Source organism: Electrophorus electricus, chromosome 20 (assembly GCF_013358815.1).
Source record: "Electrophorus electricus isolate fEleEle1 chromosome 20, fEleEle1.pri, whole genome shotgun sequence".
In the NCBI taxonomy this organism is placed as follows: Eukaryota; Metazoa; Chordata; class Actinopteri; order Gymnotiformes; family Gymnotidae; genus Electrophorus; species Electrophorus electricus.
In genome coordinates this window covers 817,501-841,949 of record NC_049554.1, presented here as the reverse complement: position 1 = coordinate 841,949, position 24,449 = coordinate 817,501, and the positions used below count along the sequence as shown (strand labels likewise).

The 24,449-nt window shown below is 42.1% G+C and overlaps 2 protein-coding genes across 7 annotated transcripts in view; both read right to left on the bottom strand.

Moving 5' to 3' along the window:
• Positions 1-17: 17 nt before the first annotated feature.
• Positions 18-18,171, bottom strand: si:ch1073-335m2.2 (msx2-interacting protein). Of its 3 annotated transcripts, none has more exons than XM_035520634.1 (15): positions 17,965-18,171; positions 16,372-16,692; positions 12,650-13,135; positions 11,659-11,819; positions 11,293-11,493; positions 11,055-11,206; positions 10,823-10,948; positions 10,446-10,559; positions 10,244-10,357; positions 10,062-10,162; positions 2,653-9,949; positions 2,181-2,273; positions 1,843-2,037; positions 1,243-1,401; positions 18-1,056 (listed from the first exon to the last, which is right to left on the bottom strand). In XM_035520634.1, exons 1-15 carry the CDS (start codon positions 18,045-18,047, stop codon positions 925-927), a joined length of 9,735 nt encoding a protein of 3,244 aa, XP_035376527.1. In that variant the 5' UTR covers positions 18,048-18,171; the 3' UTR covers positions 18-924. The 3 variants fall into 3 exon arrangements, with proteins under 3 accessions (XP_035376527.1, XP_035376529.1, XP_035376528.1); XM_035520636.1 differs by having other exon boundaries at positions 11,659-11,816; XM_035520635.1 differs by having other exon boundaries at positions 12,650-13,132.
• Positions 18,172-18,410: 239 nt separating this feature from the next.
• Positions 18,411-24,449, bottom strand: part of fblim1 (filamin binding LIM protein 1) — a 7,558-nt gene continuing 1,519 nt past the window's right edge. For 3 of the 4 annotated variants that reach the window (XM_035520125.1, XM_027018731.2, XM_027018732.2), the window contains 7 exons: positions 23,061-23,456; positions 22,568-22,719; positions 21,120-21,231; positions 20,862-21,031; positions 20,327-20,505; positions 19,721-19,841; positions 18,411-19,251 (listed from right to left, as the gene is read on the bottom strand). In XM_035520125.1, coding sequence (XP_035376018.1) covers positions 19,138-19,251; positions 19,721-19,841; positions 20,327-20,505; positions 20,862-21,031; positions 21,120-21,231; positions 22,568-22,719; positions 23,061-23,451 — 1,239 coding nt within the window. In that variant the 5' untranslated portion in view covers positions 23,452-23,456 and the 3' untranslated portion in view covers positions 18,411-19,137. The remainder of the gene's footprint in view (positions 19,252-19,720; positions 19,842-20,326; positions 20,506-20,861; positions 21,032-21,119; positions 21,232-22,567; positions 22,720-23,060; positions 23,457-24,449) is intronic. The other variant, XM_027018734.2, reaches the window with a different exon arrangement.

Below are 24,449 nucleotides of genomic sequence, written 5' to 3'. Positions count from 1 at the left end.
AAATGAGAGAGAGCATATGACTGTTATATTCAAGTTTTCTGGATGTTTTTTTCTTTTTTTCTTTATTTGAGTAAGAAAATTTGAAGTGCCCGCAACAAACCCTTGCAAGAGCTGCCAGCCCACAAGTCTTCGGTATTTACATAACAAATTTAAGTTCGGTTTTTATGTCGATGTTCTTCGCTCATCTCTTCCCTTGCTTTCAGGTATTAGTTCCATGGTTGAGAATAATAAAAGGGCAACTCTCCTGGGTTTAAGCCAACTTGCCAAGGTTTTAAATATTTAAAATATTTACAGTCCTGCAATTCAAAAACTCCAGAGTCCCACAGCTCTGTCTGCTGCTCAGTCAGTGGATGAGCCTACTGTAATCTGCATTAGCAAAGTGAGTGACATAGCAAGGCTGATGAGTAAATCCCCTGAAACATACATTCTCAAATGTTATTTCTTCCCAGTAGGGAGCACTGACCCATGTGCATGACTACTTAAAAACTGATTAGTCTGTTACAATGATCTCTATGATCCACCTTTTTAAAAAAATTAATAGAACCAAAAATCACTGAAGGAAGAAAGTCATCCACTCCGTCACTTGTTTGCCTCTTTCCCCCCCCTTGTTCTTCAAACATCCTGATTTCCCAAAGAACTTCCATGAGTAAAAATAAAAATTCACCAATAAATACAAATACAGCAGAGAAATGGTCAAATTAGCTTGTACATAATCTGGAGTAGTGTTGCAGGTAGACCTGTTTGGGGAGAGAGGACCATCAGAAGAAAGATGGACTAGAGGCAAAAAGACTGATATGTAGAAGTTACGATTCCGAACATAGGACACTAATGTCTCCAGAGATCAGTGTCTTGGCGCTGTAGATGCAAAGATATCCACTGATGTGAAATTTGAGGTGCGCAGAGCTTGGTTTAAGGAATTCAGAATCACACCGATGTGATGACAATCATAAGGTGAGGGGAGATACTGGAGATCTGGCTGAGGAGGTCCGGAGCAAGACGTGACAGATGGCTCTGTGAAAACTCGCATGGTGGGAAAATCTGCAACACGTAGGCAGGCTAGAGAAGACAAAAAGTGCAGACAACACCTACAATTACTCCAGGAAAAAAAATTAAATGCATATTAGAAATTATGCCTCTAATTTAGACCAAATCAGCCAGATGCTTCTTTATTAACACCAGATCACAAAATGCATATGGATATCGTTGAAAGAGGGGGGGGGGGGGGGGGACCAAAGTACACACCTGATTGGAACCAGGATTGGGTACATTGATGATGCCTGCAGCAAGCTTGGCCTTCAAATAGTTGATGAAGGCTGATTTCAGGGCTTGTGTCTGGCTCACGACATCCTCCTGATCTCGGCCACATGGCATGGCCAACAGGAGGCAGAAGTCACTTTCACCCTGCAGTCGAGCCAATGGAGAGAGGATAGAACACATACATATAACTTTACACATAGAACACAGAGTGCATTTGCGTACATGCAATAATTCAATAATGGCAAGTAGGCAGATTGTGTCAATCAGATTAGTGCCTTTATATGCAATTCAATAATCAGGCAATGGGAAAACTCAGTCTACATGAGTCAGACAGTAATCTGACTTCTGTTTTGCAGCCTGCCAATACTCACTTTACCAGATTTCAAGAAATCTGGTTGCCTTTAATCTAAGAAATCTGAGTAGACCAATATATGAGCACAATAACTGAATAAACAGACCACAGAAATCTGCCAATAATCGGATAACTGAATGCATGTAAATGTTCCTACATCACTTCAAACAGGAAGGTGATTGGCTTTGATCCAGTCTAAGAAATCTCTTTTCAACTCTTCTCTTAAGACTTACAGTCATTCTGCGAGCTACTCCTTCAAGCTGTGGTGTCTCCAATCTCATCCTCTGGACAATACGGAGGAGAGCACCAGTTTCTGGCAAGGGAAGTGACCTCAGGCCAAGAGACTTGTTTCCACATACAAAATGCAGCTGGACAGCAGCGGTGTCATTCTTCAGTGCCAACAGGCCTTGCCACACAATTGGGTACTTCTGTTCAAGACAAAACCAAAAAAACAGAAGTTCATTTGTAAACCTTAGATCAGATTTTAATATTGATGGATATCCTATGACCTAGTTAATTTAAATAACTCCAATCCCCCCCCCAAAACGTTCTTTCTGTCCACATGACTTACAGTTAGAAGCTGTACCATGTTGACTTGTTGGTGTCCAACATGCTCCATGTTCCCTTCAGGCTGTGGCTGACTGTGATCTGATTCTTGAACACCCTTTGGAGAGAGATGCCACATTACTACAATTTCTATATTTAGTAAAAATTGCAGTGTAGTAGACGAGGTTTCCAGAGAAATGAGGCATTTCACATCTGAAGGCAATTCTTGAAGCTATATACATTATATATATTCAAAACTGTAGTACAAAGTTTACAGAGAAACAGAACATTTCGGACAGAGGTCTCATCAGCTGTGCAAGCAAAGTGCTTCACAGTGAGGTGAAGAACTTTGCTTGCACAGCAGATGAACCTGTCAAACATTCTGCTTCTTTGGAAACTGTACTTTACTACAATTTTGAACCTCTCCACATCTCTCAATACAGTACAATGCAATACATACCTGCAAAATGCAATGCATCATTTTAAATATAACTTGCCTGTGAGGGTGTGATGTTGCGAGGTGGTTGGCTAATACCCAGAGGTGAACCATCAGGATACTGGGAGTGGACTGTGCGCAAGTTCGTGTACATGGTTGAATACTCAGAAAAGGCTGGAACAGCACCCGATGGGATCAACTGTACCCGTTGAGGTGAAGCCATGGCAGGCACAGAACCACGAATTCCCATCATTCCATCTTTTCCAGAGGGTGATGTGGACCTCTTCAGTTCAGACTGCTTCAAAGGATCCTTGTCAGACACACCTTTGGGTAAAAGATGTGCTCGAGGAGACAAAGACGCTGTAATGCTGGTAGGGGTTGAGGTGGGAGGGACAACTTCAGCAATGTGCCCCTGGTGCAGCTCTGCAGCGGGACGCTCCCCCTGCTGGTGGTGCATAAGCATTCGCATATCTCTTGACATGTTAAATCGTTCCAGTGACAGTTCACTGTGAAGAGACCCACGGTATCCTGCAGGTAGAGTCTCCGATTTTAGCTGAGTTGCTGATGATCTTCCAAGTGCTTGATGAAAACGTCTCGCTTCTTCCTCACCTCCTTCATGACCTCTGGAATTTCCTGGGTTGACTTTGAGGACCATTTCTCTGTTTCCCACAGCCTGGGGAGATGTAGGGCGTTGCTGACCAGAAGGCCAGGTTGAGGCAAGGCCCTCAGAGTGAATACCATAGTTCATCATTGGCAGTGGAGGTGTATTAACTCTTACTTCTCCCTGAGAAAGGTGACTGATGGGAATGGCCTGACTAACCCGGTGAGGCGACATTCTTCCAAGATTACCATGTGTGCTGTGAGGAGGCATGATCACTGACTGCTCAGAGTGATGAACACTGGGAACATACTGAGATATTGCAGGCAAACCAGTTGGCAAGACCATAGATACACCTTTGGGTGATGAGGAGCCAATAGGAGAAGACACTTTAGCAAAGGGGGAAGGAGGGTGTCCAGATTTTCGTGGGGAACGTGGTTCCTGCTTGGGCTGAATATGTGATGGTGCTCTCTCTGTAGGTGTGCCTGATATAAACCCAACATGATTACCACCTGGAGAGGAAAGGTGAGGGCTTATGGCAGGGCTAATAGTTGACACCCATGCAGATTTCACAGTGTCTACTTTAACGGGCTCATTTACTTCACCTTTCTTGGGATGCTTCATTAGCATTGCATATTCTGAATGATGGAAACCCATTACTTGAGAAGGTCCAGGTGTTTGCTGTAGTCTTTTAACAACTCCACTTTGAACTGGAGGGTATGGGTCCAATTTGTCCAGTACAGATTCTTGCTTAATAGAGGAGACAGGCTGTGACTTCAGGGAATGACTGTGGTCAGAGGGAGGCAGAGAACCCTTAGGAGTAGCAGGCTGAGAAGAACTGTAAAGTTCCTGCTTAATCTGGGGCATGGATACCAGCTGCTGGGATTCTATGTCTACTGCACTAGGGGGTGGGATCGGACTGATCTTGGCACTAATCCGATGTGGTCCCTCAATTTTCTGACCAGAGTGACTCAGCACTACAACTCCTTCTGAGGTGTTCACTCTGAGGCCTGTACTAGGACCTGTACTCAGGGATGTGCTCTCCACTATATAGCGACCTGCATTTCCACCTTCTTCTCCAACTGGTGGTAAGTGGTAAGTGCTACTTTCCTCTATGCTGGGCTGATACATCTGTTTTGAAGGCTGCTTGTCCACAAAAGGATTTCCCATAGGAATACTGGGCTTCTCCTCAGACTCAGAAGGATTGCAAACTCGACTGATCACAGAAGTAGCAGTGGAGGCAATGACAGAAATCACAGACTTCTCACTAAAGACTTTTGTTTCTGGGGATGGTAGGGAAGCTGGTGGTCGAACTATGGGCTGGGCTGAAATAGAAGACTGCCTCTGTTCATGTGCTGTACTCTTGGCATCACTCTCCCTTGCATGCATGGTTCCAGGTGTAGCACCAATATCTGGGTTTGGAATACTTCTTGGTTTTGTGAGAATTTTACGTAAATCACTGGTATTGGCATCATGGGCAGAATCAGAGAGCAATGTTGGATTTTCTAATGAAGCCACAGGTGTCACTGAAGGGGACAGTAATGCAGTCTCCTTAGTCAACCTCTCAGTAGGGGAAACTGGAAGTCTACTTTGATGTGGCTTAAGGCAAATGCTTGTGGGGGAAAGAGAGGGAGATGTGCACTCATAAGGGTGAGGATGTGGCTTGAGAGATGTTGGGCTTTTGTTAGATGCCTGACAAGATGGTTTGGGCAAGTCAGATTGTTCTTTAAGTGGGACCTCTGTCATTTTAACAGCATCAGAGACATTTGCTGTTGAACTCTGATCCAGCTTAGTTGAGGGAGTGATCACAGCACCAGTATCTGGTGAGGAAATCTCTGCGACAGTTGGCAACTCTGCAGGTATGCATTCAGGAGATTTAACACAAAGTCTCTCGGTGTCCTGTATTTCCTTGTTTGCTTCCTTTTTGTTCACAGCAGCCTTTTGACCTTTGGCCCTCTTCTGGGCTTTTGCTCTGCCTTTACCCCCTTTCCTTGGTGTTCCTGTATTACTGTCCTCTTGGACAGTACCCGAGTTATTACTTTCAGCAACTTTAGCATCTGGGCCCATGGTTTGAACATCAGAGTCCATGATTCCTTGGTCTTGTGTTAGGCTGCAAGACGTGTCTTCAGAAGTAATGGAATCAATAGCAGCAGCAAGTTCAGTTTCACTAGCAGGATTTGCAGGTTTTTCTTCCTCTGGTTCACATTCAGGCTCCTCTACAACTTGGGATAAAGGAGGCTGTGGCTCTGATGGGCTTTTACACTGAAGTGGAGTAGAGTCTTCTGTAAGCTTGGCAATGTTCTCAACAGCTTGTTCCAGCTCCATCTGCTGGGATAACAATGCCTCATGGGGATCCTTGACCTTTGTGGGAGGAGTTACAGACTCTTCTTTAACTTCACTGTCATTCTCCAAAACATCTTTCTCAACTCTAGGTTCTAGTATCTGATCTTTTGGAGATATACTTGGCATATTTTTTTTAGAATGATCCTGTCCAGAATCATCCTCTCCTGTCTGAAGCATTGCTTTTACTTCTGTGACATCAAGCCTGATTCTGAGATTTCTGAGAAAAACAGATTTATCTTCCGTCATTAGTTTTGGATTGCGGTTTAGTCGAGTTGGCTTTGTTCTTCCACTTTTATCAAAAGTTGAGTGCTCATGAATAGGATTTGTTAGTTTTTCTTGGCTTCCAGTGGCCCTTTCCATTTGAGTCACTGTGTCTTTCTCCGGTTTTGTTTCTGAATTTTGCAATACGTGTTCCTCCTTTGACTCATTTTCCATGGAAGGATCACCATCATGCTGGATAGTGCTTTCCTGAGAGTCCATGTCCATCTCAGAAGGATCTACCCTTTGAATACAAGCCTCAGACATTTTATCTCCTTTTTTCCCTAATCCTGACACAGAGGTACCAACTTGATTAGCTCTTTGTAAGTGGGGAGTGTGTTTGCCTTTACCTACTTTAGTGACTGCTTCAATGTTTCCAATTTCACCAATATCTACCTCTTTGGTCTCGGTTATTTTTGACCGCTCACTCTTTCCAGTTGAAAAATCCTCTCCTTGGCGCCGATTCTTAGGTGGACGTCCACGTCTTGATGTTGCTGGTGCGGTAATGCCATCTGGTTCAGGTTGTTGTCCATCTTTGTCTAAACCGCGCTTGCGTGCACCACGAGGTGATTCGACGTCTTTGCCAGTTTGTGGAGCAGATTCATCTTCAATTGGGGTGGCATAAACAGAACGTACATTCCTACGCCTTGCCCTTACAGGAAGTACATTTTGTTCTATACCTTGCTCTGTATCAGGGCTATGTATAGGAGATTTGCCAGTTGACTTAGTATCTGAAACTGCTTTAGAAGACTCGCCTCTTGGAGAAGATGAACGTTTAAGTTTTTCTCTATCAATGCGCTCACTTTTTCGTGTGCTTTGCTTATCTGGTGTGTTTGGTGAGCTCAAAGAGGCTACTGGTGTTGTAGGGGAAGCTTTAGCCTTCTTATTTCTTGACCTTGGAGGAGGAGAAATTGGTTCCTCAACTGCAAAACTCTCAGCACATTTTTGATCAACTTCTTTGGCTGGAGGTTCGACTCCTATGGCCACAGGCTCTGGTTTCTCTAATCTTTCACCTTCATCTACAATCATAGGGGAAAGAGAGTTTTGTAGTTCAGGGAGCTCTGACTGTGACTCAGCTTCTGCTTCATAGCTCACTTGTGTCTCAGTGGCCAGTGGCTCACTGTTCGAAAAATGCTCAACATCTCCGTCATACGTTATTTCCAATTCATTAGATGGGCTCATTTTGGTCTCATTAACTGAAGTCTTAGACTCCTGGCATTCTGAGCTGTTTGAGGATTCTTGAGGCACCAGTTGTAACTGAGGAACAAAGAGCTGTTCAGGCTGCTTTTCTTCTTCTTTTATTGTAGCACCAAGTTCCTTAGGAGAAGTTTCAACATTTCCTGACTCTAGTTGTGGGGACATTTCTTTAACTGTTAAGATAGGTGGTGTAATCTGAATTTCTTGTGTAGCATTTACATGAAGGGTCTGGACAGGACTTGCCTGAGTGGCTTGTACCGGGCTGATTGGTTTAATCTCTGTTTGCTGTGTGTCAGGTTCAACAGTACCATGCTGCTGAGGAGGTTGTTCTTCCTCCTGTGTTTTATCAGTAGCTCTTTCGTCCACACTTTCTTCTTTCTTGGACTCTTGCTGAGACTGGTCTTTTCCCTTCTGCTGCTGCAGCCTTGTTAACTCCAAAAAGCGATCATGGAAGAGTACCACCGGTTCAGAATCAGGCTCAGTTTGGCCTTGCTGAGCAGCTGGATAGCCCATACCGTATTGTGGGTCTTCATGCTTTCGTTCCAGGTGCTGAAGACGTCTCGAGTCTTGCTCAAAAATTGAGCTGTGAAGAAAGCGAGAAGCAAAGAGTTCTCTTCGTTCTTGGTCTTCTGGCTTAGGATCTTCTTTTCGGTCATCTAGTTTATCCTCAGATTCGCTTCGAATTTTCTTCTTTTTCATGTACCACGAAGGCGTTGGTCGCGGTGTTGGTTCAACCTTTTCCGTATCCTTTCTACTTCTCAAATTAGGAAAATGTGTGTCACCATCCAGAAAAGACCAACTGTCTTCTCTCGAGAAGGACAAAGATTTTGCACGCTCTAGCAAAGCTTTAGTATCTGGAGTGATTGTCTGATCAAGTGCAAACGAACAGAACTTGTTCCTCTCCAGTGGAGTTGTTAGTTTTGATTCTAATAATCTATCCCCACGTTGCCGTTCCGGAAGAGATACTGAGGTTGAAGGAATAGGAGAATTTGGTTTGTGTTCTCTATCCTCCTCAGAATCGGAGCGTACCTCACCGGGCTCCAAATCAGGCCAAAGTCCATATTCTAAATATTTCCGATTTAGTCGTCTCTTTTCTGAGCTCCTTGAAAAGTCAGGTAATAAGTCCTGTTTTAAACGACTCTCCCAGCGTCTCTGCTGCTCATCCTGTAGAGGTGTGCTTAGCTTGGACACCTGTGGGGGTTGTACTCGTTTACTTGCAAGCTCCAGATCTGGATGAGCATTATCCTCAGATTTAGGTAGTTCTTTTACATCTTTGACAGTGATTAAATGGGGAACGTCTGTATATTCTTCCTCTGCTTGCTGAGAGGCATGCTGAAATCTTGGAGAGTTTGTACTGTTCCATTCTGAGTCTTCATTCTTTGACCGGAAAATCCGGTATACACGCTCTCTCTTTGCACTTACATCCATGTCAAATTGCTCCTGTTTCTTACTTTTACTTGGTGGAGAATTATCAGTGACATCCTGTGGTGGTTTTCCTACCTCATGCACCAAGCTACGATGTTCAAAATCTTCTGTGTCCACACACTGTGGAGTTTCTGGTTTTCCTGGCTTGTCAGGCTCTAGGAGCTGCTGGCGAAGCCTTCGGTTCTGCTCCATTTGCTTGCGATAACTCTGAGAAAGATCTATATCCAAATACTCTTCCCTGCCTTTGTTGTCCTTTTCTGGGGTTCCATCACTGGAGAATCGTCTTGGTATGCTTGGTCCAGGTTGAGATTTTGAATCTAAAGACTCTGTGTTGCATTCAGAATGGTCTCCTTGGGGTACAGACGAAGTCTGAGGTTCAGCTTTCACACTGGGATCCAACTCTTCCCTTTGATTCAAATGACAAGCCAGTTTCTCAGATTTGAACTTAGAATGTTCCCTTTTCTGTGTCTCTTTTTCTAACATTTTCACATCACCTTCTGCCTCTTTTGCAACAGATACATTTAAGTCTGCAGTTTGGCTAATCCCACTACTCTGTTCATCTTCAAGGCGACCTCTTTTCTGTCTTATGGCTTTGCTACTGGGATCACCAAAACGTCTTTTTCTTGCTGCAAGTCTATCAGAATCCAAAAGGGGTTCTTTTCCTTCATTTCCAGGGTCAGGTTTTAGATGCTTTTTTGATCTTCCTTTGCTATCCCGGTCCACTGGCTCACATTTACTTGCATCAAGTTTTTCCCCTTTTAGCGGTTCAAGGCGACACATTGGATCAGAAGGGGGTGGTTCACTTTCAACTTTATGTCTTTGCCTCTCTGAACCATCTACATCTGAAACTTTTATTTTTCCAGAATTTGAATCCTGACTGGGTTCCCTGTCTGCTTCAGGCAGAGGTATGCTAGGGGACTGCACTTTGCCCCTTCGTGACTTTAATTTCTCTCCCTTCTCTCTTTCTGCTTTATCCTTGCGCCTGCCACGCTTGTTCTTCTCAGCCCCAATTACACGATCTGCCTCAGCCTGCTCCATTTCCCTCTCAAGACTCTCGGTCTTGTAATCCACTGGAGACTTTTCTGGCTTTTCAAACTGAGGTGTTGGTGATAAGGAACTGCAGCTGCCACTTCTCTCAGAAGAATGCCTATATGCACGGCGTTCTGCTTCTCTTGAGACACGGTCAGATGGAGAAGGGGAGACAGAAGGGGTTATGGGTCGGCGTTGATGGGATGGGCTCCATCTGCCACGATCAGCCTCAAAACGCTCACGTTCTCGCTCACGTTCCCGCTGAATGTAGCTGTACTTTCTGATATCCTGCTCAAAGGGATCCCGATAATCTCTGTATTCGCGAGGATCTTCATGATAGCGTGGATCATAGTGATCACCTTGGTAATGGTCTAATTCTGTATAACGTTCACGACTGCGAGCAGCATAGTCTCGCCGGGGATCCTCAGCATAAATTCCTGGGGTCCTAACATTCTCGTAGTATGCTCTTTCAGCTGAGAAGTCATGATATGGAGGTCTTCGATCATCTCTGTTAAAGTAGCAGGAAAAAACTTATCAGCAATTTCATTGACCGACACTATCAGATCAATACATTGCACATATCTGAACTCCCATATTTGCAACCTTTTCAAAAGGTTCACCTTCTGTCTGAGGGAATTTCATAGAAGTCACGGATATCTTGTCCTGATGCCTGCATAGAGCGATAGAATGCCATTTGACTCTCCTGACTGGCAAAATCAACCTGCAAAGAAGTGGTACATAAATGAAACAAATCAAGGGCATCAGTCAGATATTAAAAAAAGAGAGAGGAAGCTCTCTTTACCTTAACTTTGTTGCCACCAATCTTCCATCCTTTGGTCTCTCTTACAGCAGCTTGTGCAAAATCAGTGTTGTTATACAAAATAAGAGCCATCCCTTTTATTCTGTCAAAAACAACCTATAAGATCAATAAATTAGTTGATAATTAACAGGATTAAAGCCAATGCAAATCTAAATCAAAACTATACATTAGGTGGATTACTTACCTTGACCACATGTCCATAGCGACAGAAGTGTCTTGTGAGATACTGCTCTGTGATGTTAGATGACAGACCATCTAACCACACACAAGTCGTAGGCATACTCTTGCCGAAACCAAGCTGAAATAGAAAAGAAACTTCTAAACTTCCCCAAAGCATCTTTAAAACAAACAAGTGCATTTAAGCAACATACAAAATCACACTTTAATGGCGCAATTATTTATGAAAGCCATTTTATCCAGTTCTCACCCACCAACATGGTTTCCCCTGACAAACCACATTTAACAAAGCAGGGATGTGTAGGGAGCAAGCTTGTCTCTCCAGCCAAGGTTGCTCAAAGTACAGCACTGCTTAGTTCTGTGTACGTTAATCTGGATAAATACCTTGAGTCTGTTGGTGCCCAAGTACTCCCCATCCATTTTCTTGATGGCTTTACACACACTGGCAATATCAGAGTATTGCACAAAGGCATATTGAGGAACGCCATTAACCCTCTTAATGTCAATATCCTGAAGATAAAACAACTAATTTTAGAGAGTACAACAGCTTATTTAAATTCAACAAAACCAAAACAGCAAGAAAAAAGGGATATTTAAAAACAATTAAAAGATTTACCACTATCTCGCCAAAGCGCTGAAATACATCGAGTAGTTGCTGATAGTTGGTCGTCTTCTCCAGATTTCCAATGAACAATGTCCGAGTAGCCTTCGGGTGAAACTCGTCTATCCTCCCATCCAAAGGGCGAAACTCATTCTCACTTTCCGTCTCTGTCAGTGAACAGATATGGCTAAAGCAACGACACAGCACAAACTATACAAACTTGCAGATGCAGGACAGCTTGTACAGTACATACCAGGGCCATTCCAGGCAGTCACCTCAATCAGCATACCAAAGAAGAGCTTTCCTTTGGATACACTAAGAGCTTTCTCCTGGTCTTCTTGCTGTCTGAAGAAGACCAAGCCATACCGTTCCTCTGATGCTCCATGTATCTGCACAGATGTCACCTTCCCATATTTCTTAAATTCATGGAAAAGTCCATCCTTTAAACTTGTGTCTGGAGACAAAAAGCACATTTAAGACAGAAGTAACTTACAAGGTACATATCAAACTACAGCAATAAAAACAAAAAGAAGTGTTGGCACCAATTAGACAAATAAAATACACCAAACAAACTCCCACTACCACAGTGCACAAAACACTTGCAAATTTTGCTACAAACCTGTGGATCGCACAGGAAGGTTCTGAACCCTAATGCCAAAGCTTCTACGTGGCTCATCACAGTCCAAAGATAATGGAGGAGGAGCTGGAGGGGCATGTGTGGCTGCAGACTGAACTGAGCGTGCTCGGGACCCCTCACTAGAACTGCTGTTAGAGTCACTGCTGCCAAAGGGGCGAGAGAGAGAGAGAAACCTCTTTAAAACAAAATACATGCAATGCATCCATTAAAGTACACTTGTTCAACATAGTTCAACGACTTCAGCGAAATGTCTAATAAAACCAAAAGGCGAATAGTATACAAGACCTATTAAATGTTCTGTTAAATGCTGAATATGGCTGCACATTACATTGTCAGTCAATATAATCGTACAGACAAGACTAGTGTCGCAAAAAGGCTGCAATTTATATGCAAATGAGAAATCACTTGTTATATTTTCACCCTGACCAATTTTACATTGTAGTTGAGTATACTGATATTTACATGATCCAAAAAACATTAAAAAAAAAAAAAAAGCACCCAATCTTTAAATTATATGTTAACAGTGATGATATACTGTGCAAACAAATTGCAATACTATGGATATGTATCCTTAATATCTTGATAGGACAGTTTTACTACAGCTTTGTCTTATATTCCATGATAAATTAACATACTAAATGACAAACCATTACCTCTTTTCTGATCCATTCAAAAATTCTTTAGGTTGACACTACTTTCCACGCAAGTCATAAATTAGATAAATCACTGTATATTAATTTTATTTTACTCATTTTCTACTGTTATTCACAGCACAAAGAATTTAAAACAAATTTCACACATATGTGCTAAAAATTACACATAAATGTCAAATACTTCTTAATATAGATACAACCCATAAAGACAACTGCTGAGCCACCAGTGAATGAAACACTGGCAGACTGCTGTTCATTCCAATTCAGCTAGATTGCTTCTTCAATAAACAATAGTTACTCAAAACTGTCAGTCACTCTACCTGCCACTACCAGTGCTGCTGGTACTGCTGACTGAATCCGAGCTGGATGATCGGCTGCGGGACCGTGAGCGGGGCCCTCTGCCTGGAGAGACTGGAGCTCTTTTGGGGGAGTGAGGAGCTTTGGGAGTCTGCGCAGTGGTCCTTTGGGGAGAGGGGTGCCTTGACTGTGAGGAGTGAGAGGACCTGCTGCGGCGATGATGGTAGGTCCTATCAACACGCCGGCCCCTGTCATCACGGTAGGGGTCCCGACGGGCAGAGGTGGACAAGGTGAAGGGATCACGGATTCGGGGCTCAAAATGAGACTCTGGGGTATCAAATCCCCCACTAATTGCACTAACTGCTGGGCTGGAGCTGACCCCAGAGGCAAACATGGTGCGGTCACGGTAATAGTCTGTGTTGTAGTGCCGCGGCCTATCAAAAGTGCCACCGCGTTCATGGTGTCCATAAGGACTGTGCTCGTATGCTCGATCCCGACTGTCTGAGCTGCTGCAAGAGCGATAGAAAGAGATGGGAAAGGAGAAGAAACAAATATTCAAAAAAAATCAACTAAACACTCATTCACGCAAATTTACAACATTAAATTTATGAACTGCATTATCTTAAATTTGAGATGCATGGGTCACTTTCTACCCGCTTTTCCCAGAAAATGCCCAACTGGATTTAAATCCACTCAAAAATGGGCTTTAAGAAACATTTTACACATCATTTACACAAATTTTAATCAAAGTGCAACAATAACTTTTGAGCAAACCTTAAAACAGGTCCAGATTTCATTACTTCTTCAAACAAATGTTAGTCATAAATAAACTCAGAAGGACTTTTGCACAATTTGTCAAGCTGGTACCTCATCAGTTGAAAATGACATGTAACAAATCACATCCCTAAGCACGTAAAGTAGAATTAATATTATATGGCTCTACAGTTTTAAATATGTTGCCAACATACACGTGTGCATGCTAGGGCATGTTAGACACTTTAAAATATAAAATCTAGAACAGATATTGGTTATCTGGAAACACTTCCTATACTACAACTCCTAATCTCAAACTAATAAAGCTAACTTATGTATTTGTTTAGGCAAAAGTACAACCAGCCAATTCACCAACATCCAAATCAAACAAGCTAAATCACCAACACTCAAATCCATGCATCCCTGAAAATTGTTTGCACAGTACAAAACGGCCGATAACCTTTGGAGTAGTTACTAGTTATCTGACAGACCTTGGATGACTGTGCAAAATAGTCCAATTTGAGCCAACAGACTTGTTTCTTGAAAATGATGAGTACTATTGAACGTTTCCATGTTACAGAGTATACATAATCACCACAATTCTATAATTTTTCCTAGGTTTGCAATTGTAATGTAGGGATTGTGTTATCTTTGGGGAACGTGATAAAGTTGTTTGTTTTACGGAAGGAAAAAAAATTAGTGAATTTGGTACAAACAAATGGCTACATCTTACTGCAAATTTAAGATTTTTCATTGAATAAATTAAAATTGAGAGATCTACTAAAGTACTGTGTAATTTTGCTGATTCATATATGAAATACTGCCACTATATGGTCAGAGGTCATGTTATCTTTATCCATATTGACAATGGCAAAAAAGCCAAAGTCTAGATCTACTAGCACCTGTTCTGCAAATGATTTACTGTGTGTGTCCTTTTTAAAGTCAGTTATTAGTTCCTTTGTAGTTGATGTTCTCCAAAATACCGAATTGCTGTTATTACCTAAACAAAGCTAGAGGCAAAGCTGAGGAACAAGCAAATAATCTTGGAACAGCAAGAGCTGACATTCAAGAGGGCAGAAGCAGGAAGCGGACACAAACTAAACAGACAAAAGGGAGGGAGGAGTTAATACAATATTTGTGGCTCAGAAAGAAACTGTCTGATCTTTCTGTCCAAAGAGACTTTCCTACAAGCTCTAAAGTTAGTGGAAAAAGGAGAAGAAAGACAAGGTGCATATCTGGGTTAGATAAAGAAAGCGCAAAAGGTACACAAGGCAGGGCAATACCAACCTTTTCGGAGGGGTAAATGAACCTACATATCCCAAATACAATATAGGAGGGCAAATGTGTGAGCCAAAAATACCGAGGCCAAAAAGGATGACTGAAAAATTGGGTAAACTGTGCCTTGATTGCAGTCACAATAAAAATATCCTCCACCAGGAAGAACGAGATGGTCAAGAGAAAATCCAAAAATGGTTGCAAGTCACAGAAAATCTATCAGGATGACTAAGTTCTTGAAAATTGGCAGAAATGCCCCTAACTCTACTGTTAAAAAAATAAATTTTTTCCTTGACAGGGCCACCTGATTAGGGGAAAAATCCTTCCATAGGTTAGAGTCTGAAAAAGCAAAATATATCCATGTTCCCTGTACTGGTGAACACTGGAGTAATCCCAACATCAGTTTCAGGGCAGGCTACAGTGGAGTAAAATAATTTCAGCTTCTTAAAACAAGTAAAAACAGCACTTCTGCAGCTAAAAAAAAGTAATCCCAGTCTGTGATGGTTTACTTCCATAGAATGTTAAATTAGTCAGACTTTGGGATATTCCTTTACTTTAAGCCAGTACATAGAAATCCTCAGATTTTTAAAATACCTTCCATAAACTTGTAGGCACCAAATGCTTCTAATGTCCACTTTAAACACCACTTGAATCAATTGATGTGACTGATGGGTACATCCACATTAAGACTTGGTAATCCAGCAAATGACGAACTCAACTTGCACTTGTACATCCAAAAATAGGGTTAGATCCAAGTTTTGTGAGAAAATGTTTCTTCATCTATCCAATTGAGAGGTCTTCTGGTCTTCAGGCTTTGACTTGATATCTGGCATATGCTCCAAAATTGTCCATTGTTTTTCCTTTAATGGTATTTATCATGTTTAGTTCCGCCCTGAACGTGACTAGCAGTGGAAAATGATGGGAAACGAGGAGACCCTGACTGCAAATACTCCACATGGACCCTGGAACGTCAACCTCACCTTTTACGCAACAGAGATGACATTTCTTAAATCCAATGCCCTTTTTAAAATAGAATCTTTAGACTTGTCCTAATCCATTGGTGTCATACACATCCAGAGTTGGCACAGCACCATGAGTGACAGAGTTAGCACAATGACCAGATGGAAGATGGAAAACAAATTGAGCATGAAAAAAAAATCTGATTCTTGAGTAGATTTGAATGAAACTACCTTCATGTAAAAAATTAAAAAACAAACAAAAAACCCGAAACAAAAAGAAAACACATCATGTACGTACTTAATCCATCAATGGTATGGTAATTACTTCCAGACAGGTGATCCAAGGAAGTACAGGTAAAATCCGACACTTTCGGGGGAAGGGGAACGCCTAATATCCAACTCACCAGATATGTTCCCGCGATCATAATATCCAAACTCACCAGGATATTTTCCACAGGGGTAATATCCAGCTCGGAGGAAGGATATGGCTCACACAGTAATCCCAATTATTGAACACACACCTTTTATCCACACATTCTTAAAATGTTAAATAGATATGGGCAAATAATTCCATGAGCGGAGTCGGGCCTCAGAGAATGAAGAGGGAATCCCTAGATTATGGTCTTATCAAAATGCAACGGCCTTTGTTCATTCTCTTTTGATTAACCCAAAAACCGTAAACCCTTTGATAGTGGGGAAATGTTTTAATTTGACACCATAGTCCCCCTGCAGTTCAGAGGGAGACTGCATCCACTTACCCGTCTAATCTGCGCTCATAGCGTCCCTCTCTGGTGTGGAGAGACACCGGGGGTCCGTACACGGGCCCCACAGCACCCCTTGAGAAACCCGCAACTTCCCTCCCATGACTGCTAGAAGGGGGGTTGTCATCCAGTCCCCGCACAGCACTAGGGACTGAGCCAGGTTCATTGTAATCAGTGCGAAGGTCTCTGTCCCCCATTTTGTTGACTGCATTGTGAGCCTTTTGAGCACTTTTGATGTCAACAAAATCCACAAAGGCTGCCACGCCACCCTCGGAACCCCGCTTGCGGAGGACTTTAACACTCTCCACTCGCCCATACCTAGAAAAGAAAGGAAAAAGTGTGAGGTCTCAAAGAAACAAACAACTGTGTTCAAGCACAAATCATCTAAAACTAGTGGACAGACTTTCTATTTTAAGTCAGTGGGGGAGGGGGATTCTACTATGAGCCACTGGAGCAATCCAAAAGACATTCCTTCAATGCACTGCAGTACTGGTTTGCCAAAGTGATTTATACAACGCATTGTCGTTTTAAAATTCTCTTGTATTCCATTAACATTCATTTAAACCACAAGGGGCCAGTATGACTGACCATACTATCGCTACGTCGTCTTTCCTTATTCTGTCTAGGTACTAATATTTTTACCCTTATTAAAAGCGCGTTGTCGTACATTTACTTATCTGGTTATATCATCGGGGTGAAATTACCTTTGTTGTCAACTTACTTCATACATTCAATTCAATTATGAGCGATTATACCCAACTAAAACTTCAGTACTGTAAGGATTCAAAGTTGATGGTGGACGGCATGATTCAAAATGGCAAATAGTTTCTTGCCGAGGTTATGAACAACTATCTGATAAGTGTAGATAGAGATTTACCACTAGGCTGCATTTTAAATAAATGGTAACATTAAAGAAATTATCCAGTTTTCGCTAGATGTTAATTAACCTAGCTAACTAACAGTAAAACAATGGCTTCGTTCTTAGAAGGCAAGCTGGCTGAGCATCTGGCCACCTGAACGAATCCGTTCAGGAAGAGATACGAGGGTTCACCCAGTGTTAGCTAGCCAACCAGCCAGCCAGCCATCAAACATACCAAAAAACGAATGCTCACCGGCAAGTAACATTCAATTCTGACTGCCCATGTTAGTTATCGATTACGCAGTATCCACGATAATCAAATATCCGCTCAAGATACATGGATAAAAATAAGCACAAATCGAAGTAAAAATTAGCTAGCGAGCTAGCCAGCAAGGTAGCCAGCTAGCTAATCGATTAGCCAGTTGCAACCACAAGATGGTTAGCTCGATAGCTAAACCAAAGCTAAACATCTTAAGGAATAAATTGTTACAATTTGCCTAGTCAAATTCCTGCGCCTTAAATGTACTTACAATTTTAAACATATTTGACATCTGAATTAACAAGCCGCGGTACATCGTAAATCCTGGGTGGGTTAGCTGCTTTTCACCGCGGTTTAAAGCTGTTCTCGCGCAGGCCGTGTGGCTAAAAGCTATCCTAGCCAGCTAGCTCGCGAGCTGCATAGAATATAACGCGCGCCGTTTGCCGAAAGCAACCCTCTCGCTATAACTCACCGTTTAAAATGTTCAACAATCTTTTCTTCTCGAACATGTTCGGGTAAATTTCCCACCCAAAGGTGTCTGGTTTCCCGAACCATCCTGCGTGTCCCCTTTCCCGTTCATACACATATGCTCTTTCACGTATTTTAATCTGTGACCGTCGGGAAATCCGCCTTCCAAAATGAACGCCGTGAGATCGTGTGAAAAAGCTCCTGACTGGCGCGTCTGAACGCGGGCGTGTGAACTCGACAGGGAACGCGCACAGCGTCCGCTGATGACGGGGACGGCACATCTCCTGACTGCGCGCTCCCGACATTACACGACTGCGACATCCCAGGAAACGTCATTTTATATAAGCGGACAGAACAGATCTCATTTGCTAGTACAACTTCTGTTTTTACATTAAATCCTTGTAACATCGATAAAACAAAGATCTCAAATAGAATAAACGATGGCAGATATGTAACACATATTGGTTTATTTTGTTACTGATACGATGGCGATTTTCATATACTAGACTATTATCTGAAAAATATAGGAAAATCGTGGAAATGAATAAATATCTTTGGTGTATTATATTTTGGTGCATATTACACAAGAGTGCAAAATTTTAGATTACATCAGATATGGTTCATACACATGATGCTACATCATTGATAAATGCAGTGAAATGAAATTTTAAAAAAAAACTGGAAAATAAAAAAATAATGTCGCACTAAGGTATTTTAACTACCGATTCATTAGAAGGAGAGATTCTGCTCTCTCAGCAACGCTTTCCCAGTTTTGCAGCATTTTTGTATGCAATCTTTATCCCAGACCAGGTAAAGCGGCCTAGCATTGTTTTAGTCCATGAGATGGCGCTGCAGTTCTGAGTCAATAACTATATATCTTGCATTTTTCAAAATCCCCTGTGAAGCTGTGATGAGAAGCCATTTTCTATTGAACATTTTTTTCCATTTTCCAGTGAATACATGACTGCTTGCTGGTAATGACATTTTACATATATGTATGCAATAGTTTTGATGACCCTTCTTTTGCATTTATGGTCCTCTCTTTTGCTCATGGCCAAAGACACAGCCGAGCTACTTTAAATTCTTCTCCACCCCTCTCCTCTGACGACGCTCATCCCCGTGGATGGATCATCTCCATAATGAACAGGATCTAAGTGGAAGCCCTTAGCATGCAGGCTCAGTGCTGAGCTGCCTGGATCAGAGACAAGTGGCAGGGTTTGCAGAGTATTTGCCCCTCCAGTGGGTGACATCCATGTTCATTCGGCTCTGGGGAGAGAAGCATCCCACACACCTGTAGAAAAGAAAACATGCTGTGAGCCAATAACTGTGTCCAAAACCATGTACTACATACCACATGATACAAACGTACAAAATTGTCATTTTTAAAGTATGCATTGTTAATGCTTGCAAATAGTTTGGGCGCATTACATTTACATTACATTACAAACACTGTTCAATATGTCAAACATTTAGTGAGTTATAAATGGCATACATTGGCAGAACACCTGAATGCCAATGAGTCTCTGAATGCCAATCCGATTTTCTGAAAACAGAAAATCTATTTTCATGTACTATTAAGTATGATAATACCAATGTTTTGGTTTGTCTCCACCAAATATACACTCATATTTAGTGAACATACAGAGTACGTACCGTAATGCTTACTAGACACAAATACAACACACATAAACAACAGATGAGAAAAGGTCCATTTGCACACAGAGCTGACCTGCACATATGGTGGCCAGGCACAAACGTACCTCACAGCGGTAGCAGTCTTCATGGAAGGAGCGTCCAAGGCACTCTACTGTGTAGCTGTCTGTGCCATCCTCTCGTGGGATTATCAGCTCTCCACAGATGCTGCACTGAGGAGCGTATTTCCTAAACCCCACAGGACACAGCAGCAGAAGCAACACATTACTCACACAGCAAACCTACTCGGCACCCTCAGATACTGTTTCAGTCAACAACTCAGCCAGCTATTCGAGTATGACTATTTGACCCAAACAGCTATTTGAGTATCACAGTTTTTGAAGATTGGATGCTAAGTAACAACACCTGCGGCACAGACATCTTAATCTTAATTTTAATATGTTTTGCATTTTCCAGTGAGTACATGAAAACTTGCTAGTCTTAACCAGCTCTAACCCATACATAACTTACCCTGATACCTACACTTAACTTTAATCAACCATATGCCGCACCTAAACTGCCTGTATACTTACCTTAACTTTAACTAACCATACCACATATACACGTTAACCCAGCAAACACCCTTAACCATGAATTCCCTCAACACTTCGCGCATGATACAAAATGTTGCCCAGTTACATAATCTAGATGATGTTGTTTGTGTTATATATTACCTGTAGTAGTCCTGCAGGCAGTACACCTCGCCCACCTCGCCTTGGGCGAACCTCTGCTCTCCGATTGGCTGGCTGCAGGTTGTGCAGACGAAGCAGGGTGGATGATAGGCTCTCTCAAGCGCACGGATCACATGATCCTTGATGACCTCGCCACATGCCCAGCAGGGCTCCAGACTGGCCTTTGATAAAACAACAGGAGCAGGAATGATGTAGGCTGTGATAGTGAACGTAACAGGAAATAAAATATACACTGAATTGTTCTGACATTCAGCTGGAATGCCATGAAGAAGTAAACCCGAAGAGAACATTTCTGAAAGTTTATAAATATTTTGTAGATATAAGTACATTCTACCTTATGCACTTATATATCTATCTAAGCAATTAAGATATCAGAGAAATATTTTAGATGTATGTTAGTCCTGATGATTACAGTGAATTATCAGCATTGATCCAGAGACAGTACGGAAAATGTTCTTGTCGCCAAGTCAAAGGTACTTTTATGAAAACGTAAGCAAGCCCAGACAGGAGCTCCTACCTGGTAGCAGTCCTCACACAGGGGAATCCCCGCCTTGCTGTAGTACATTTTGCCAGCGAGAGCAGTGTGGCATTGTCTGCACTGGAAGCAGCTGCTGTGATAGGTTCTGTTTAAGGCCTCAGTGGCAGGCTCACTGAGCGGCACAGTCTTACGACAGAATCCACACACATCTGTGACACACACAGGAACACACACATCAAAATACCAAACTAGACTAAATCATGGTGCAGATTTGAGAGTCCTTCTGTGTTGTGTGACCTGGTTTGATCTCCTCTTCGCTGCTGTCCAGAAATCCTGCTGATGGTGCATCTTTGTTCCTATCAGCAGGGGGCAGTGTCTCCATAGTACGCCTCCCAGCCGCAGAGACCTGCTTTGAAACGAGATCAAAAGAAGGTTAGGTATGGTTCAGAATGAAAAAGCTTTATTTTCACATGTTAAAAAGTCTTAAACATAAAAGTATTTAAAACTAAACCTTTTAATTTAAAATTAACCTATTTTTAATATTTTATTTGCTCAAGTGATCAAATGTTATGAAGAACAATTTTTAAAATTTGAATATAAGATTATAGTTAACTCGAAATATATCTTTCCTTTAATGTACAGTTTTCTGTCCTATCACACCTGTTAAATCTGATAAGTACACGATGTGCTAAGTCGGTGTGCCTGAGAGGTGAACCCACCAAACGGTTCTCTGTCTCCGAGCTGTAGTCCTCCATGACTGGAATTAGGTATACATCTTAAACATCACACTAAATTAATATTATCTAAACTGCAGTTACAGTAATATAAATAGTGGGTTTTTTCAGGAGCAGCTCTCGAGTGCACATCATACACTGAGACCCAAAAGCAATGTCTCTCTTAAATGAGAAGAGCGACCCTGCACTAAAGCTGCTTTGCCTAAGAATTGGTACTGCCAATGGGATAGCGTATTGCTATGCTAGCTACCTTCTCTGCATAACTCATAACTAATAAATAAGTAGAGTGTTTCACTGGGATAGAGCCTAAGTTTGCCCCAATGAGGAAGAGACTAAGTCATGTTAGAGGCCGAATTGACATGCATCAGTACTTTTCTTTCTCTCATCCATCTTGTAAGCATGGATAAGAGCGTCTGCTAAATGCCGTAAATGGAAATGGAAATTTAACACAGGCTCACTTTCTGTTGTGGCTTAACCTCATGTGTTTACATCTGCAAAACTGAAAAAAGTGCGTTAGGACACTGCGTACTGCTGTACATTCTGTTGGATTTCCATTTCAGTTTTTTAGATGTGTTCTTCTGTTAAGCAAATGTACATTTCCAGTGAAAAATTGCTGTATGTGTTTAACAAATTAGAAATGGAGAATGACTAAGTTAAGTGATTTAATATGGGACTCATTCATCTAACCTAAGTAATTGAATCCATAATTACTTTACTCTGAGGAAACCATCCTAGCATGGCTAAAAGAGGTGACTTTGTGACAGATTAATTTAGTGGTAGAAAATTTCAAAAATCCCGAATTGTGTTATTGCTACAGCAACAACTATGCAGAAGTTTTAGTTTTAAGACCGTGACTCTCCAAATAATCTCAGAACACCTCTTAATATATGTTTAACATAAATATCCTAACTCTTGCAAACTAAACGCTATCTGATCACATATAGTGCATCCTCTGTTTATACCTCTATACCTTGGACATATGATATGAACACACTGTTCATTGTGTCTCACCCCGCCTGTGGAGGCTGATGGTCCGTGTCTGGGGTCAACTGGAGGGCGCACGGGAGAGGACATAACAAAAGGAGGTGGGGGTGGAGAAGCAACCGGGACATCAGACACCTCTGAGTCCAGGGGTTTGGGGGGAGGTGGAGAAGGAAAGAACTCTGGGAAGACAATGCATGTGTAATGAACTCAGTCCTAATCCAGGACATGGTCAGTTCACATGTAGTGAACACAGTACACAGTACAACACATGGGCAATACATTTGTACTGAATGCTGTACTAATCCAAGACCTAGTCTATATCACCACCAGTGCCACAGTTGATAAAACATTCATTCCACAAATAGGAAAAAAAATACTATTTATCATCTTTACAATATAAATATTTACAAAAACATATTGCTGGGAAGAGATCATTAGTCTCCATTAGTCATAATCAATAACAGTTATGCTACAGTTATGCTTCTCCCCTGTTTTACTTCTGAGAGAGTGCTTTCTTTACCCTTAGGGCAGTACTCCTGCTTGCCCTGGCCTGTACTCCCCAGACTGGATGGAGCAGGGTGAGGACTGCCATTAGCAATGAGCGCGGTCCGGGTCTCTGGGGCAGGCGTGAGCAGGCTGGGTCTGGCCTGGGCTCGGAGAGGGCTGGCAGGTAAAGAAAAGCCACCACACACCCCTTCCTGTGTGGCGGTGGAGGAAGCTGAGGGTCTCCGGTGCGCCCCGGTGGGGCTGAGTGGTGTCGCGGAGTGCTGCATGTCTCGAACTGGGGTGCCAAGGATTTGGGGCATTGGCGTGGGGATCAGGGGTGTCGGGGTGACTGTAGCTCGGTAAGGAGAAGACAGGGTGATGAAGACAGAGGACACCATCCTCTTCTGAGGGGTGGCAGAGGTCATGGCAGCTTCAAAGAAAGGAATACAATAAATAAAAGAATAAAATAAATAGACAAAAAACATCCAGACCTATCTGACTTTAGAATAGAATAAAACTCTGGAATGGGACACTGGATTAGAATTTTCCCACTGGATTTCTGAGGTATCTCATACAATATAAATACTACTGTGAGGATGAGATCAACATCTCAGTGGTTTAGTTTGCTGTGTTCAATCTGATGGTAAATGATGAGAGAAAACTCTAGCCATGGTTGTCTTATGACCTCGGCTATGACGTGCTCATTAGACAGACTGTACCACCTGAACACAGGATTTGCAGCACAGCTATATCAGGACGTCAGTCAGCCTCATTCCCCACATCATTGCTGCAAATTTCCAAAACTGTAATGCTCAAAAATGTATAAACTGAACCAATATGTCTGAATATTTTGAAAACAAACAAAACTCTCATTTGAGTTCAGCAAATATAGAGTCATGGTAGTGTTTAGAAGGCATTTCTTTTGGTTAAAATAAAAAACCCTTTTACACAAAATGGCTTGTAACTACTATGTAATGGTGTATGAGGTCAGAAAAATAATGTCAGGTTCTTACTGATAAACAGACATTTTTAACATTCACGAGCACCTGAAAGCATGTGTACATGCATGCCCACAGGTCACATACGGACATTCTCTTCTTCCTGTTATGATGACACACTTAGCCATGGGACCAGAAACCTGACCAGTAGGGAGCTTCAGATATGACTAATATGCAAATCAATCAGCCACTATCTGGCCAGTATCTGAACCAGTGTGAAAGACCAGATGTCTACAGACGTATAGTGACGTAAAGCCAGCAAATCCAGAGTAACTAACAGGTAAACGTCAAATACAAATGACATCGAATCAGTTTTTATTGTCACATTGCACTTACATAAAAGTGAAGGTGAATGAAAATCTTGGAAACCTGAGCGAATGAAAACCAGGATGGTACTGAACACAAAATATCCTTATTATCACCCA